The following is a 14,551-nucleotide window of genomic DNA, read 5'->3' as shown; positions in this document are numbered from 1 at the left end:
AGCCTCCTTCTTCCCTTTGCTCTAAGACCACCCTCGCTGGTCCTATACTGATGGCAGCAGCTACATCCAAAATGGAATCAGGTATATGGGGGTGGCTGTAGTTACTTTAAATAAAATTATCTGGGCTCAAGTTCTGGGACATGGAACTTCTGCACAAAAGGCAGAACTAATGGCACTTACCCAGGCTAAAAGATAAAAAACTAAAATAAGTAACTACTCACTTCTTGAGTCCTTATAGGCTCTCCAGCAAGCCTCCCACCAGATTCAGGCTTTAACAAAAAGCCTGACAGCCAGTTGCAGGAGAGACCTTCACTCACCCACTCCAGCAGAGCCATCATCCATTTACCTTAGAACCTTGCTGGCACGGGCCCTTTCCGGTCATCCTAACACCCCTACTGCTGTAAAAGTCACCAGAAAACAACACTGGATTCATCACTCCCAAATCAAGAAGACAGCTCCAACAGAAGATCCACCTGGAAAACCGACAATGAACAGTACTCTTGATTTTTACTTTCTGTTCTGTTTCACTTTCAGACATGCACGCTGCACACAGCTCTACTCAGAAACTCTTGAGGCCAGAAAAATGACAGGGAGCCTGCTTCTAAAAGACAGTCACTGATCGAATGACTATCAAGCTGCTAGTCCTTAGAAAATATGACATGGTAAACTTAGATAAAACTAAACTTAAATAAATCAATGATTTGATTTAGTCTCATAAAGCCAGTGGGGAATGTTGTGGTGTAAACTAATCAATAAAATCAGTAAGGATGTTAAGTTAAAGGTTAAAAATTAGTAAAAAAAATATAGATTATAGATAATAAAATTTTGATAAGATAAGGCAAATATAAAGCAAGAGCCGTCACAGACAGGCCTAAGACTCCATTTTGCCGCCTTCTATTAAAAAAACAAAACAAAACAAACAAACAAACAACAAAAAAAAAACTGTTGCATGACCCATTTCTGAGAAACAAAAACAAAAGCTGTTTTAAAAAACTGTTTTTCTGTACTTTGTACCCCACAGAATGTACCCAACTCAGGAAATGGTGGTGGTCATGGTGAGCTACATTCTGGGTTTGAGTATAGTCATGGGTCTACATGACTTTATTAAAATAGATTATCGCCCCTGCTCATCTGAAATCAGGATAAGGTTGACTAACACTTGTTCGGACCCAAAACATGGTTAAGCTAACTGCTATTTTTATCTTCCTTGCATGATACTGAGAAAAGCAACTGAGTTGTGGTTTTTGTCCTTAAATTCCCAAGACACAGGCCAGGAAATTGCTGTTCTCCCACAGAACATCAGTCTCTCCGGGTAGGAGACAGTCCCTGGCCAGGTAAATAAAAGCTCTTTTTTGTTTGAGTTCAGACTTAAAAGCATTTTCTGAGGAGGATCCCCATAACAATCAGTGAATTAATCCCCTGATAGGGATTAACTGAATGGTAATTGAAGTGGTAGGGTGTGGTTGGAGGAGTTGGGAATTGGGGTGGTAGCTTTGGGGTACATATTTGTTTTAGGCAAAGTGGAGACCTCTTTCTGGTTCCTGATCATCAGCTAAGCTGTTTCCCTCTGTCACACTCTTCCATCATGATGTTCTGCCTCACCCCAAGCCCCAAGGATTGGAGCTGGCCTTCCATGGACTAAGACCTCTGAAACCATGAGTCCCTCAAACTTTTCCTCCCCTAAAATTGTCAGATCCTTTAGTCATAGCAGCAAAATAGCTGACTAAAATACAGGGTTTCAATAAACTGCTGAGGGCCTCACTACATTGCTGAGGCTGGCTTTGAATTTGCAATCCTCCTGCCTTAGCCTCCCAAGTTGCTGGGATTACAGATGTGTGCTACCACACCCAGCCAGGAGATGAGTAAGAAGAAAACGGGAAAAGCTGGAGCAAACCATCTAGGAGTCTTATTAAAAATGCAGATTTTGATCCAGTATGGCCTGAGATTTTGCATTTCCAACAAGCTCCCAGGTGATACCAGACAGCTGCTGTCCGTGGGCCTTGGTGTGCTGAGGACTTAACTCTGGGTCTCACATATGCTAAGCAAGTACTCTACCACTGTGCTATACACCCTAGCCCTTTGTGGGACAATTTGAATAGGAAGGGGTAATTCTGAGGTGACTCAAGCTGTACCCTGTAGGAAAAAACAAAAGGAGTCAGGGATGTCACATAGCTATATGATGCTATAGAGAACAAAGGAAGATGGGGCTTATCATCTGGGAGTGCCCCACACATTCTTCATCTTATTTTTAACTTCTGTGAGGAAACCACCTTTTCCTTTTCCAAATGAAGAAACTGAAGTGTTTCAGTCAAAAACACATCAGAGGTGGGTACAGGTGTGTACAGGTGCCCCATACCATCTCCAATCACCCCCATACTTCCAGAAAACAGCAATCAAGGAGCAAAGAGACATCATGGGAGCGTTGTTTTAATATGTCTGTGCCAAGCAATATCAAAGTTGTCCATAATCTCCAAGTTTGTCTATTTTTGATAGCAATATTAAATTCTTTTTAAAAAAGTATGCACTGATAAAGAGGCTAGCCACACCTCTGAGGAGATTTAAAAATCAGAAGCCACATAAATTATCTTCCTTAAAAAACAGCCATTTCAAAAGATTTTCTTTAATATCATAAAATATTTTCATGGACAAGTGAGCTAGCAAACACACATGCACCAATGTGTCTTTGACAAGAGTACCCCTCCCCCCACCCCCCACCAAGAGGACATGAGATTGGAGAAATGAATACAGCAGATGAAACAGATAGAAGAAGAAAAAAAAATCAGTAAAAGAATGGAATAAAACTTTGTGCTTGGTTATTTTCCTATGTCACAACAAAACAAAAACATTTTGGTGCAAATAGTTAATTTTTCCTCTTTTCCATTTAAGTCTGGTGGAGAAAAAAAATACTTTTTCTATAATAAAATATGTAATTTTTTGGTTTTTTTTTTTTTTTTTAACTTTTTAAACATAACTTTTTTTTTTTTTCCTTTTTTGCAGAAAATAATTTTGTAAACTGTCACTTCGCGGGCAGGGAGGTTCGAGGCCGTGTGGTCCCAGCTTGCTCCATTGGAGGCTGAGAGCTGAAACCAAACTCGGGCAGGAGACGGGGGCAGCGGAGGTGCAGGGCGGGGTGCGCACGGCGTAGGGGCCGAGGGGCTGGGGCGGGTTAGAGGTCACTCTCGCCATACAGTGCCGTGGAGAAGGACATGTAGTCCAGAGCACCGGGCACGGAGTCTGGGCCGTTGTAGGGGGCCATTCGTGCGATGCAGTACTCGGCCTGGTCGGGCGGCAGCTCTCGGCGCAGTTCGTCACCTGTGATGTAGTTCTGCAGAGAGAGCGTGGTCAGGTGCCGCAAAGCCAGTTGGCAGGGCCGCAAAACCCTGTGGCTGTAAACTTTCCGGTGACCTTAGGTAACCTAGGCCATCCCCATTTACACTCCCTCCTAGTTCTTTTGGATCTATACATATAAATCCAAACATACATACACACATACACACTCTGTATATGTATATATACACCTAATATATTTTAAAAATCATTTCATATTTTCCGCTTCTATATCTACTTTAGCCTCTTTCCAAACTAATTCCACATTTAATTATACTAATAATCTTCTCATGTATCACACTACTAGTCTGCAATAATCCCATGATGGAGCAATGTCAACAGGCACTCTGCTTGAACACAGAGATTCCTGAGGGATCCCACTCCCACTTAATTGGGCTCTCTGGAAAATCTCAACCAGAGAGTTAAATTTTAAGGAGACCTCCAGCAGATTAAGATGAGCATCCAGTTTCGGCATCCCTGCCAGACAGCATTTAAAACCTATCTGGCTGTCTTAACCATCTTCAAAAGTATGACCCTTACCCCATTCTAGCCAGCTGTCAGCGTGGGTCTTTGCCTTCACCCTGCCCCTCTTGTGTACCTGTGATAGGTCTGCTCAGAAGCTGTCTTTTCTAGAACATTAGAGGGATCTGTGGCTCTGACAGATCCCTTCAAGTTCTCTGGTCTAAAAATGGCTGTGGGTCTGAGTGACATCTGGGTTCACTGATGATCATTTCAGATGGCTAAGACCTGGACTGGGCCTCTGGCCTCTGCATACAGATAGCATTGGAAAACTGGGAGGGGCACTGAGGGGCTAAGTGGGGCATTACAGGGGACTCAGATTTGGAAACCTGAAGCAGGCCACTCTCAAGAGTAGAAAAATGAGAGGCATGCTTCCTTCTTTCACCCCATCCCCTTATCTTGCTTCCCACCTATATTCCATACCTGTGCCCAGCAGGGCATAAGGATGAAATCCCAAGGATTCTCAGATGGAGTTCCATTGTTCAGCCACATACCCCAACCCATTCTACTGCCTTCCACCACCTTCCATCCTCCATCATCTCATCACAATGTGCAGGAATCCCTCACTGATATGTAGTGCTCCTGGCAGGGGACCCTTTAAATTAATGCCTTGTCCTAACACCTTTGCTGAGCCCCAGGCATTGCAAAAAGGGGTAGAGGTGCAAGTAACCAGAGGCATAATGGGGTCCTGGAGAAAGGGGTAATGAGGTACTCACATCCCACCCCACCCCTCCAGATCAGATCCAGGCAGTGCCTGCCACCCAGCATGGTGCCCACACCATAGTAGACTCACCTTGTCTCCAGCCAGGATCTTGAAGGAAGCCATGACCTGGTCTGCTGTATCCGTGTCAGCCGTCTCTCGGGACATGAAGTCAATGAAGGCCTGGAATGTCACTACCCCCAGGCGGTTGGGGTCCACGATGCTCATGATGCGGGCAAATTCTGCCTCTCCCTGGAGGAAACAGTCAACCCAGGCCTGTCAGCCCATGGCCTGCTGAGAATATATCAGATGGACCTCAAACCCCTGGGGATCAGAGTAGTCTATGGCTGGAAGAGGAGGGTACGACAGTTCTGTGACCTTAACCTGGGTCACACTAAGGGTATGACAGGGTCTCAACACTCAACAGTGGAGACCCAGCTCTGGGCTTCCCACCCGCTACAGGTGTCTGGGTTCCCCCTGGAGAAAATAATGCTGGTATTCATTATAATGACAATACCATTAACAAAGGCTAATTCTACAGAGCATATACTATATGCCAGGCACTATTCTAAATGCTTTTAGATATTTTAGTTCATTTAAGCCTCCCTAGAACCATATAGAATCTTATTATGTCCATTGTACAGATGAGAAATCTGAGGTCCAGACAGACTAAGTGGCTTTCCCAAGGTCACGTAGCCAGTGAGTAGGGAGCTAGTATTTCAACTCAGATAGGCGCTGTCTCTCTACCACTCTGTATTTTCTAAGTGCCAGCCTTATGTTAGATTCCCTCATTTCATCTTTACAACAGTCCTATGGGGTTCCCTTTACTTCATCTGAGGCCACAAGCTAGTAATGGAGGAGCAGGGATTTACTTCCAAGTTCATGGTTTCTACCCCAGCCCTCACCCTTGCTTGGAAGCCCACGGGCTCTGCACTTTGCGCCATGGCCAGAAGTTACCTGACTGCCCAGCGAAACACCCTGCCCTGCTTAGAACCCTAGACAAGGGAGGGCATGCTAAGAAGGTTACAGAGAGGCCTGGGACTATGGCAGAGCGGTGGCAGGCCTCAATGGAGCCATCATCAGGGCAGGGGAAGAAATCGAAAGCTCCAGGCCCTCATGTGAGATGAACCAGGGCCAACCCCAAACCCTGAATGTCCAAACCACAATCTTTCCTGCCTGCCTTGGGGTCAGCCCAGTTCTCCATAGGAGTGAGAAAGCTGGTCTCCGCAGTAAGTACCAGAGACAAGCCAGTCTAGAGACGGCAGTGAGAAGGCCCAGGCCTCCCAGCCACACACAGCCTCCATGGCTGGGCCCTGCTTTCAAGGACTGGGAATTTGAGGTTCCTCTGAGAAGGGCAGCCCTAGGCTCAGGGCTTAGGCCTGCACTGCTAGGACTTGGCTTCTCCAGCCAGCTAGCTGCCTCCTCCTGCCAGGGCAGGCCAAGGCCTGGCAGACAGAGGGTGGGGTTTACGTTACCATGTTGTAACCCATGGAGATAAGGCAGGCGCGGAAATCATCCGTGTCCATCATGCCTGTCTTCTTCTGTGGGGCAGTGGCACCAAGATACAGGAGGCAGAGACAGGTGGAAGAAGGAAGGGCCAGCCAGGGGCCAGGAAGACAGGGTACAGACAGCCAGAGAAGAGGGTGAGATTTATGGTTTGCGGGTCAGGAAGGAACAGAGAGGAGGAACATGTCCAGGAAAAATGTCCACAGAAAAGAGAAAAGCAGAGAGGAATGCAAAATCCATCCACAGAATGAAGAGCGGTGAGGAGAGATGAATGTGGGCCCCAGCAGGTTCCCACAGATGACAACCAAGGGCAGAGGGCACAGCAGTGGAAGGAGAAGCCCAACATAGAATAGGCATGGATGGCAGGAGAGGACGAGGCCCATGGCCCACGGGAAGGGGTCAGGGAGATCCAGACAGAGAGAGAAGAGAAAAAGGAGAAACGCGTTATTTCTCGCCCCGGAGGCCACCCCTGAGTGTGCTCCATGCAGGAGGCGAGTACCTGGGGGTCGTTGCCAATGTCATAGCCCAAGCTGATGAGGCAGGCTTTGAACTCCTCAGGACCCAGCGTGCCGGAGTGATCCTAGGGCCGTGGTGCGCCAGGCAGCCAGCCATGCGGTGCCAGGGAGGTGAAGGCCGTGAGGGTGGGGGTGGGCCATGCCCCAGTGGAGGGTGGTGTGTGGGGAGACACAGGGACAAAGGCATGCGATGGAGAGGGTGGAGGTGGAGAGGCAGGGGAGAGGGAAGATAAAAGTGCACATAGTTAGACACACGGATGACGTTCCAGAGGAGCCCAGTCTCTGGCACACGCAGCCCTGCTCTGTGAAGCAGGGCAGGAGGGGCGCAGGAGTGAGAAGCTCCCCCAGGAGTGCTCCAAGCCACCCAGGTCTCCCCCAGGCTCCTCCCACCCACGTGCCTGGAGGGCAGGAAGCAGGCAAGGTGGTGGACAGCAACTGACCCCATGCTTCTCCCACCATTGTGGCTGCCCCAAGCCCCAGGGCACTGGGAAGGGGCAGCCCACTGTACGCTTGGCCTGTCCTGGGGCTGAGATGAAAACCCAGGACAGAGGACTCCAACATCCCCAGTAAAGTGTCCCAAAGGCAGCAGGTTGGGGTAGGAAGGAGTCTCTTCTCTGTCCCCTGAGGCAGAGGTGAGGGTCGGTTCCCACAGCCAGGGGCAGCAGGCCTTCATTTGAGACTCTGGTAGCCTCGCTGTGAGGGTTGATTCCTCATGGTAGGAGAGCGAGGGCCAGGGGTCAAGGGTCTTCTCCCCACCTTCAACAAGAGCACTCTCTCCAGGAAAGCAGGGAGGCTTAGGGGAAGTCACAACAGACTTGCCAAGGCAGGCTCCGCGAGGCACAGGAGTCGGGCTAAGCTGGTGGAGCTTCCTCCGCTCCCTGCTCCTCACCCACCCGGGAACCAGGCCTTGCATAGTGGCCCACACCCTGGGCAGTGCCCTCCAGGGCCCTAGGTCAGGGGCTGGGGGCAGCTCTAAATGAGTGAGGAGTGGGGCTCTCACCCGGTCAAAGTGGTTGAAAGAGGCCCGGAACTCATTCATCTGCTCCTGGCTGATGCCCTTGGCATCCCGTGTCAGGATCTGGTTTTCCACCTCATTGATGGTCCTGGCGATGGTGGTGAGCAGCTGCTCCCAGCCCACGCGGATATGCTGCAGTGGGCAAGAGGCTTGTCAGCAAAAGGGGCCCCAGGGCCTCATGCATCTCAGTGGAGATCCCCCAGGCCTGGGCTGCCCCTCCTATTCCTCCTCTCCACTCTTGAAAACAGTCAAAGCAATTAAACTGGGCCTTCTGTCTGCAGTCCACAGTATCACCAGAGGGAGAAGAACTGAGACAAGGACAACCTATCAGGACACAAGACTCTAGCGAATGAAGAGGGCATGGTGCTGGCCTCTGTCTGGGACAGCAAGAAGACCAGGCTTGGCAGTGGGGGTCGGTTGGGGAAGGAAAGCAGACTTGACATGGGAAGGATTAAACTGGGTGATTCCCTGAACCCAACCCCACCACATACACAAACACGTGCACGTGCTCGTACACACTTCACAGTCAACACAAGTGCCGTTATGTGCCACAGGAGGACCTTCTGGTCGGCATCAGGCCAAATAAACAAAGTCACTTAGTGATGGTGTGGCCGTCTTAGTTTGTGTAAGCATCCTCTATGATGTGCACATAGGAGGAAACTGCCTTACAACATGCTTCTCAGAATGTCAGTCATTTGAAGCTGGTGCCCAGGCCAGTGCCTGGAGCCCACCAGTATCAGATTCGCTGGGAGTGCTTATTAAAAATTTAGATGCCCTTGGGGCTGGGGCTCAGTGGTAGAGGGCCTTGCCTAACATGCCTGAGGCACTGGATTCGATTCCTGGAACCACATAAAAATAAACAAAGGTATTGTGTCCATCTACAACTTTAAAAAAAAAAAAAAAATAGATGCCCAAGCTCCATCCCAGAATGAGAAAGCAAATTCTGGAGATAAAGCCAAGAAGTATACACTCCCCAAAAGTTCCCTGGATCATCCAGAAGGCACTGCAGATTGAAGATGGGGAGCTTCAAGGGCAAAGAGATGTGAGCACTTATCCTGCTAGTATGACCAGACTCCTTGGGAGGGGGTTAACTCCTCCTCAGCCCACCCCAGCCCAGGTGGAGGAGAGAAGGGGATCTGCAGCTCTGCCCCACTCACCTCCATGGTGTAGTTGGTGTGCTTGTTGTCAAAGATGAGAGCCTCCTGGATCAGCTGGTGGTCACCTTCCAGCTGGTCAATCTTTGGCTTGTAGTTGACAATGCTCTTCTCGTATTGTCGCAGGTGGCTGAGCTGGTCCTCCAGGGTCCCATGCATTTCAATGGAGATCCTCCCAATCTCCTGCTCATCCAGAAGGAGGTACCTTGAGAGCCTGCCCCACCCTTCACTCATGGGGTGGGGACTGAGCTCTAAAGGTCATATAGGTTAACTACCAGGAAGATTTTCAGTTCCCATCCCAGGCCTAGGGAGGCCAGCACTGGTAATCACTACACATTTAGTGTGATGTTCCTTGGTAGGAAAAGAGCATCGTAAAGTTATGAAATAAGCATTACCATCGGATGAAATCTCTTGTCTCTCAGGTACCTGTCAGCCTCAGGACGGGGCTGCACGGTCAGTTGCTGACCTAAACACTCATTCCTTCACTCTCTTTTCAAATCCTCTTCCCAAGCCTCATTATTAACCACTGGCCATCTCATGGATCTTCTCAGTGTCCCCTGAGCCAGGTCCTCCCCAGTGGCCACCACTCCTGCTATTTTGCCTCCTAGGCTCCTGCTCAGCCCTCCTGAGCCCCCATCACCCCCCCCCAAAGGACCAGACCTAATGTCCACATCTACATTTGCCTGTCTTCACTCACATCAGCCGACCTCAGCCCATTCGATTCAGTCCTGCCAATATCCCCTGAGCATTTACTAAACACCATGTGCTGGAGGAAGGAAAGATATGCACACAAACATGAATTGCAATTGGTCTCTGCCCTCGAGGAGCTCAGAGACCACGCTCTAGCCAAGTGGTGCACTTTCTCCACCAACGAGCCCACAAAACTCCCCCCCAAAATCTACACTTGATTAGGGACAGCTCAGCTTGCTTTCTGGGCGGAGCACCCTCTTTGACTGAGCCCGTTGCCAGGGGAGCAGCAATGGAGGAAGGGGAGGCCCAGCCAAGAGGAAAGCCATAGGGCTGAAGCTGACCCAGGTGTTCAGGAGCTGGTGGTCCTTGGGGACTGCCATATGCAGCTCTGTAGTGTGTGCTTACTCCCAGATCAGACACTGGGATCGAGCCCATCTGCCTTCCCTGCACAGGACTCCACACTCCCCTGCAGGACAGCAGAACAACTGTGGACTCAGTCTTCAGTTCTCCGTGGGTCCTGCGCAAGAGGAAGCAGGCCGCCTGCCTGGCAGGGATGGTGCGGGGAAGCCCCCAGCTTCTTACAACAGGACCCACCTCCATCTTGGTCTGGATCCAGGGCCCGATGACGTTGGCCTGGGCCCCAAACTGCTTGCGTAGCCTCTCGTTGTGCTGCTGGCGGGCATGCTCCTCGGTCAGAGCTTGGTCCCTCCGCGGCACAAGCTGTCGCACCTAGGGTGGAGACAACCGTGGGATGTCAGGGGTGGGTCAGACAAGGACAGCAGTCAAGGTGTTGACCTGTTCCAGAAATTCACTCACTATGCGGACAAATAATGAATGTTCACTATGAAACAATAAAAATGAATCAAGAAAAATCAGTCACCAGGCCCTTCAACTCACGTGGTCCCATTTGCCATTGATCTCCTGAGGCGTGATGGTTGTGTAGGGGTTGGTGCCTGCCATGTTGACGTGGTAGGTCTGGACGATCTTGGACACCTCGTTGTGGATGCCCAGGATGGCCAGGCGCTCCTTGTCAGCATCAGGGAGGGTGGCCTTGAACTGCTCGTGGGCTGTGGTCAGTCCCTAGACAGACACAAGGACGCAGGATCAGTACAGACATTCAGAGGGGCTGTGTGTCCCTTGGACTAGATGAGTGAAAGGAGCCCTAGAAGTCCCAGGACAGATGCAGGTAGAAGGGCCATGAGAAACCTGAAGGCATCTCAGCTACTTTGGTGGCTGAGAATCAGGAAGGCAGGATGGCCACAGGAAGGGGAAGGCAGAGCTTCCATCAAAGCCACGGCTGCACCCAAGGGACTGGTGAGGCTGTCCTAACCTCCCTGGGGCATTCAACATCCCTCAAATCAAGGACAACGGGGACCCCTGAGCTCTGCTCTCCAGGTGACCTCCCCCAACAATAGTTCCCGCAGCTCTCTGCTTCTCTTTTTGAATCTAATACTTTACAGTTATATAGCAGATAGAGGAAGATGTTAATTATGCAATGAGCTCCAAGATAACTATTATAGTACAAATCAAGGCTCAGGAAATATAAAGTATATAACAGAAGCTTTTTTTTTTTTTTTTTTGGTGGTGGTATCAGGGATTTATCCCAGGGGTGTTTACCTCCAAGCTACATCCCCAGTCCTGTTTTTTATTTCATTTTGAGACAGGATCTCACTAAATTATCAAGGCTGGCCTCAAACTTACAATCCTCCTGCTTTAGCCTCACAAGTTGCTGCAATTACAGGCATGTACCACCACACCTGGCTAGAAGCTACTTTTTGTGTACAAAAAATGTGGGGGTAGGGGGTGTTGAGAAGAACATATAAATGAATATACTTGTTTGTGTATGCAGAGATATTTTGCTTACCTCTGGGGAGGGGAAATGGGGGGTTAGGGGACAGGAGCAGATGGGAGACCTTATCATACACCCCTTTTACTTTGGGATGTTATAGCATGTACACATATTATCTGGTCAAAATAAATAAAATGCAAAGTTTCAGATCTATGGAATTCTGGGATGCTCTTCCTCATCAACCCTACGGGGGGGAGTGGGACTTACAGAGCATGGGCCAGGAGCAGCTGGGGGAGAGGTCTCTGGAGAGGGGATGTGGCCTACCTGGATCTCCTCGATGGTGTGCACGATGAAGGTGTCCTGCAGGTCCTCCATGGCGCCCTCCATCCAGTTGTTGAAAGGCGCGGCCCGCTTGGCGTACTCTAGGTACAGCTGGTCAATGGTCTCCAGTAGCTTCTCCGTCCGCTGGGAGTGCCGAATGGAGTGGGGGTGGGGTGTTTAGCAGAGGGATGCCCAGAGACCCCGCCCCCACCCCCACCGAGATCTTCCTGGACAGCCCTATCTAGAAGCACTGGACTGAGCCAGGCAAAAAGAACAGGTATCCCTGGGTCTTTGTCAGGTGGATGGGCCACCTCTCGCTGGAGTCACCTGGCCTGGCCCCCAGAGAATCTGACCCACAAAACAAGAAAGTTCTCAAATGGCTTGGGTTGTTCAGTGCACTCAACTGGGAGGATGAGATAGAGTTGGGGTCAGAGAGGAGGCATCTCCACACTCAGGCCCACGGTGGAGAAGTCTGGGGAACCAGAGCTGTTTAAAGCAAAGGGAACCAAGGAGGGGGAAGGGGTACACACAGAGCCACGGGCCATGCTCTACCTCTAAGGTCCTCACCTCTAGAGCTTCCCTCCGCTTCTGTGTTAGAGCCCCCAGATTGTCCCACTGGTCACAGATCTTTTGGCAGCGAGCATTGACACTGGGTGAGTCGTAATAGTCGAGCTCACTGGGGAGAAGAGACGAGAAAGTCAGGTGAGGTCGGTTAATTTGGGGGGCCTACTCTCCCTCCTCCTGAAGCTGGGAGTGCCAGTGGTGCTGGAGAGTCAGGGGTGCCCCCTTCTGTAGACTTTCCAGTACCCCTCTCACTTCCTTGGCCTCAGAAGACTACAGACAGGAGATCAAAGGCCAGTCCCCATCTCCAGTGGCCCCGCCCCAACCAAAGCAGGAGGTGATGCCTTCCTTGACCTCAGTGCCCCATGGCAGGGAGCCACCAAGGACCAAGGAGACAGCTCAGCACTCAGAACCAAGGTTGGGTCACCCTCTGGTCCCATGAGTGACAGATGAGGACCAAAGGCCTATCACAGGAAGGGAGTAGTCCGGGCTCCTTCCCCACCCGGAGGCATTCCTTGCCTTCTGTATGGGCTCCCTCAACACCTGGGCACCATCTGTACCCCCCTCACATCCCCCAGCCACCTGGCACTCCCGCAGCAGCTGAGAAAGCTGAGCCTCAACCCTGTTTCAGGGCACAAAAGGGTGGGGGTAACCGGGGCAGGCCTACTTGAGCTCCTGTGCGATGGCCGCTATCTGCTCCACACGGTCCTGGTGGGCAGCCAGGTCGCTCTCGAAGGCCTCGTGCTTCTTGAGCAGGGCCTTGATCTCAGACAGGGTGGCCGTCTCATAATCCTTCTGCCGCAGCATGGCCTCTTTGCCTGAGTTGAAAGAGAGGGGTGCCCGGCTGAGCAAGAAATGGCGAGCAGGGGAGGGGGCATCTTCTTGGCCCCAGGCATTCCTCCCTCAGGCCCAAGCAACTCCATGGAGGTGTGTACCACACAGCGATCCGCGGTGTGAGAAAGCAGGGGTGCCGCCAGAACAACTATGGGGAACAACTAGGAACGTCAACCCTCCCCAGTCTCTTAGAAGTCTGCTTACAGGGCTGGGGATGTGGCTCAAGCGGTAACGTGCTTGCCTGGCATGCATGGGGCGCTGGGTTCGATCCTCAGCACCACATACAAATAAAATAAAGATGTTGTGTTCACCGAAAACTAAACACAATAAATATTAAAAAATTCTCTCCCCCACCTCAAAAAAAAAAAAAAGAAGTCTGCTTACAGCAGCACCCATGGGACCTTATGAGCAATAAGAGGTGGAATACTGTCAGTGGTGGAAAGAAAGTGGATCAGCCAGGCCACTGAAATTTCATCATTCCCAATCCCCTTTTTGGGGGGTGGGGTGGCACTGGGGATTGGACTCAGAGGCCACTTTTTTTCTATTTTATTTAGAGACAGGGTCTCACTGAGTTGCTTAGGGCCTCACTAAGTTGCTGAGGCTGACTTTGAACTCACGATCCTCCTGCCTCAGCCTCCTGAGCTGCTGGGATTATAGGTATGTACCACCATACCCAGCCCAATGTTCCTTCCGTGAATGCAAGCTTGTTCGATTTTGAAGCTTTCTGGATGCCTGTATGTCAGAATGACTTAGGAGCCTACTTATTTACTCCTATCCAGTTTTTCCTTATATGGACATTATGTTAAGATACTGGGCATAAATTGTTTTCTGCTTTTCAAATATTTATCAGCACATGATCAGAATTTCCCCTGTGGCTCCACAGACTTCCCATGTCCCGTTGTCCCTCAGTGTCCAGGTGGGATTGGTTCCTGGATCCCTTGCAAACACCAAAACTGGCAGATGCTCAAGTCCTTTATATAAAATGGTGTAGTGTTTGCATATAACCTGCGCACATCATCCTGTACACTTTATCACAGAACTACACCCCCAGCCCTTTTTATTTTATTTTGAGACAGGGTTTCTGTAAGTTGCCCAGGTTGGCCTCCAGCTTGGATCCTCCTGCCTCAGCCTCCCAAGGAGCTGGGATTGCAGATGCACAGCTTCTCCTGTATATTTAAAATGATCTCTAGATTGCTTGTAATAACTAATACAATGCAAATGCTATGCAAATGTCATTATATTGTATCATTTAGGGTGCAGTACAGATGAAGTTCTTTTTTGTTTTCAACATCTCAACCCACAGTTGGTTGAATCCTCAGATGCAAAAACTATGCCAGAGAGAGCAGCCTGTGCCACCCCACTCACCCACCCGGATGAGGAACCATTCATAGCCCTGCTGTGGGCATGAGGGCGAGATGCACTGTGGTAGATGTCTCACCACAAAAGCCTCCAGGCCTGATTTCCTCAAGTTCAGGGTTGATTCCTTAGTCAAGAAATGCAACTCCCAGGTTAGACTGCAATTAATTAAGTCATTGGGTGTGAATGCAGATAGCCAAACTGCTTTCCCTAGAGGTTATGCTGGCACGGCAATGGGGCACCCTTGCCTGTGTCGTGGCTGTG

The 14,551-nt window shown here is 50.1% G+C and overlaps 1 protein-coding gene across 3 annotated transcripts in view; it reads right to left on the bottom strand.

The window, feature by feature from the left end:
• Positions 1-2,411: 2,411 nt before the first annotated feature.
• Actn1 (actinin alpha 1) overlaps positions 2,412-14,551 on the bottom strand; it is a 95,324-nt gene continuing 83,184 nt past the window's right edge. The window contains exons 12-22 of one of the 3 annotated variants that reach the window (XM_071607933.1): positions 12,765-12,915; positions 12,104-12,212; positions 11,540-11,680; positions 10,324-10,506; positions 10,021-10,155; positions 8,740-8,919; positions 7,568-7,714; positions 6,552-6,632; positions 6,022-6,087; positions 4,640-4,798; positions 2,412-3,325 (exon numbers count right to left, since the gene is read on the bottom strand). In XM_071607933.1, the coding sequence (XP_071464034.1) occupies positions 3,167-3,325; positions 4,640-4,798; positions 6,022-6,087; positions 6,552-6,632; positions 7,568-7,714; positions 8,740-8,919; positions 10,021-10,155; positions 10,324-10,506; positions 11,540-11,680; positions 12,104-12,212; positions 12,765-12,915 (1,511 nt within the window). In that variant the 3' untranslated portion in view covers positions 2,412-3,166. The remainder of the gene's footprint in view (positions 3,326-4,639; positions 4,799-6,021; positions 6,088-6,551; positions 6,633-7,567; positions 7,715-8,739; positions 8,920-10,020; positions 10,156-10,323; positions 10,507-11,539; positions 11,681-12,103; positions 12,213-12,764; positions 12,916-14,551) is intronic. The other 2 variants (XM_071607932.1, XM_027929454.3) reach the window with 2 other exon arrangements.

Source organism: Marmota flaviventris, chromosome 2 (genome assembly GCF_047511675.1).
Source record: "Marmota flaviventris isolate mMarFla1 chromosome 2, mMarFla1.hap1, whole genome shotgun sequence".
Classification (NCBI taxonomy): Eukaryota; Metazoa; Chordata; class Mammalia; order Rodentia; family Sciuridae; genus Marmota; species Marmota flaviventris.
This window is presented reverse-complemented; position numbering and strand designations above follow the sequence as displayed.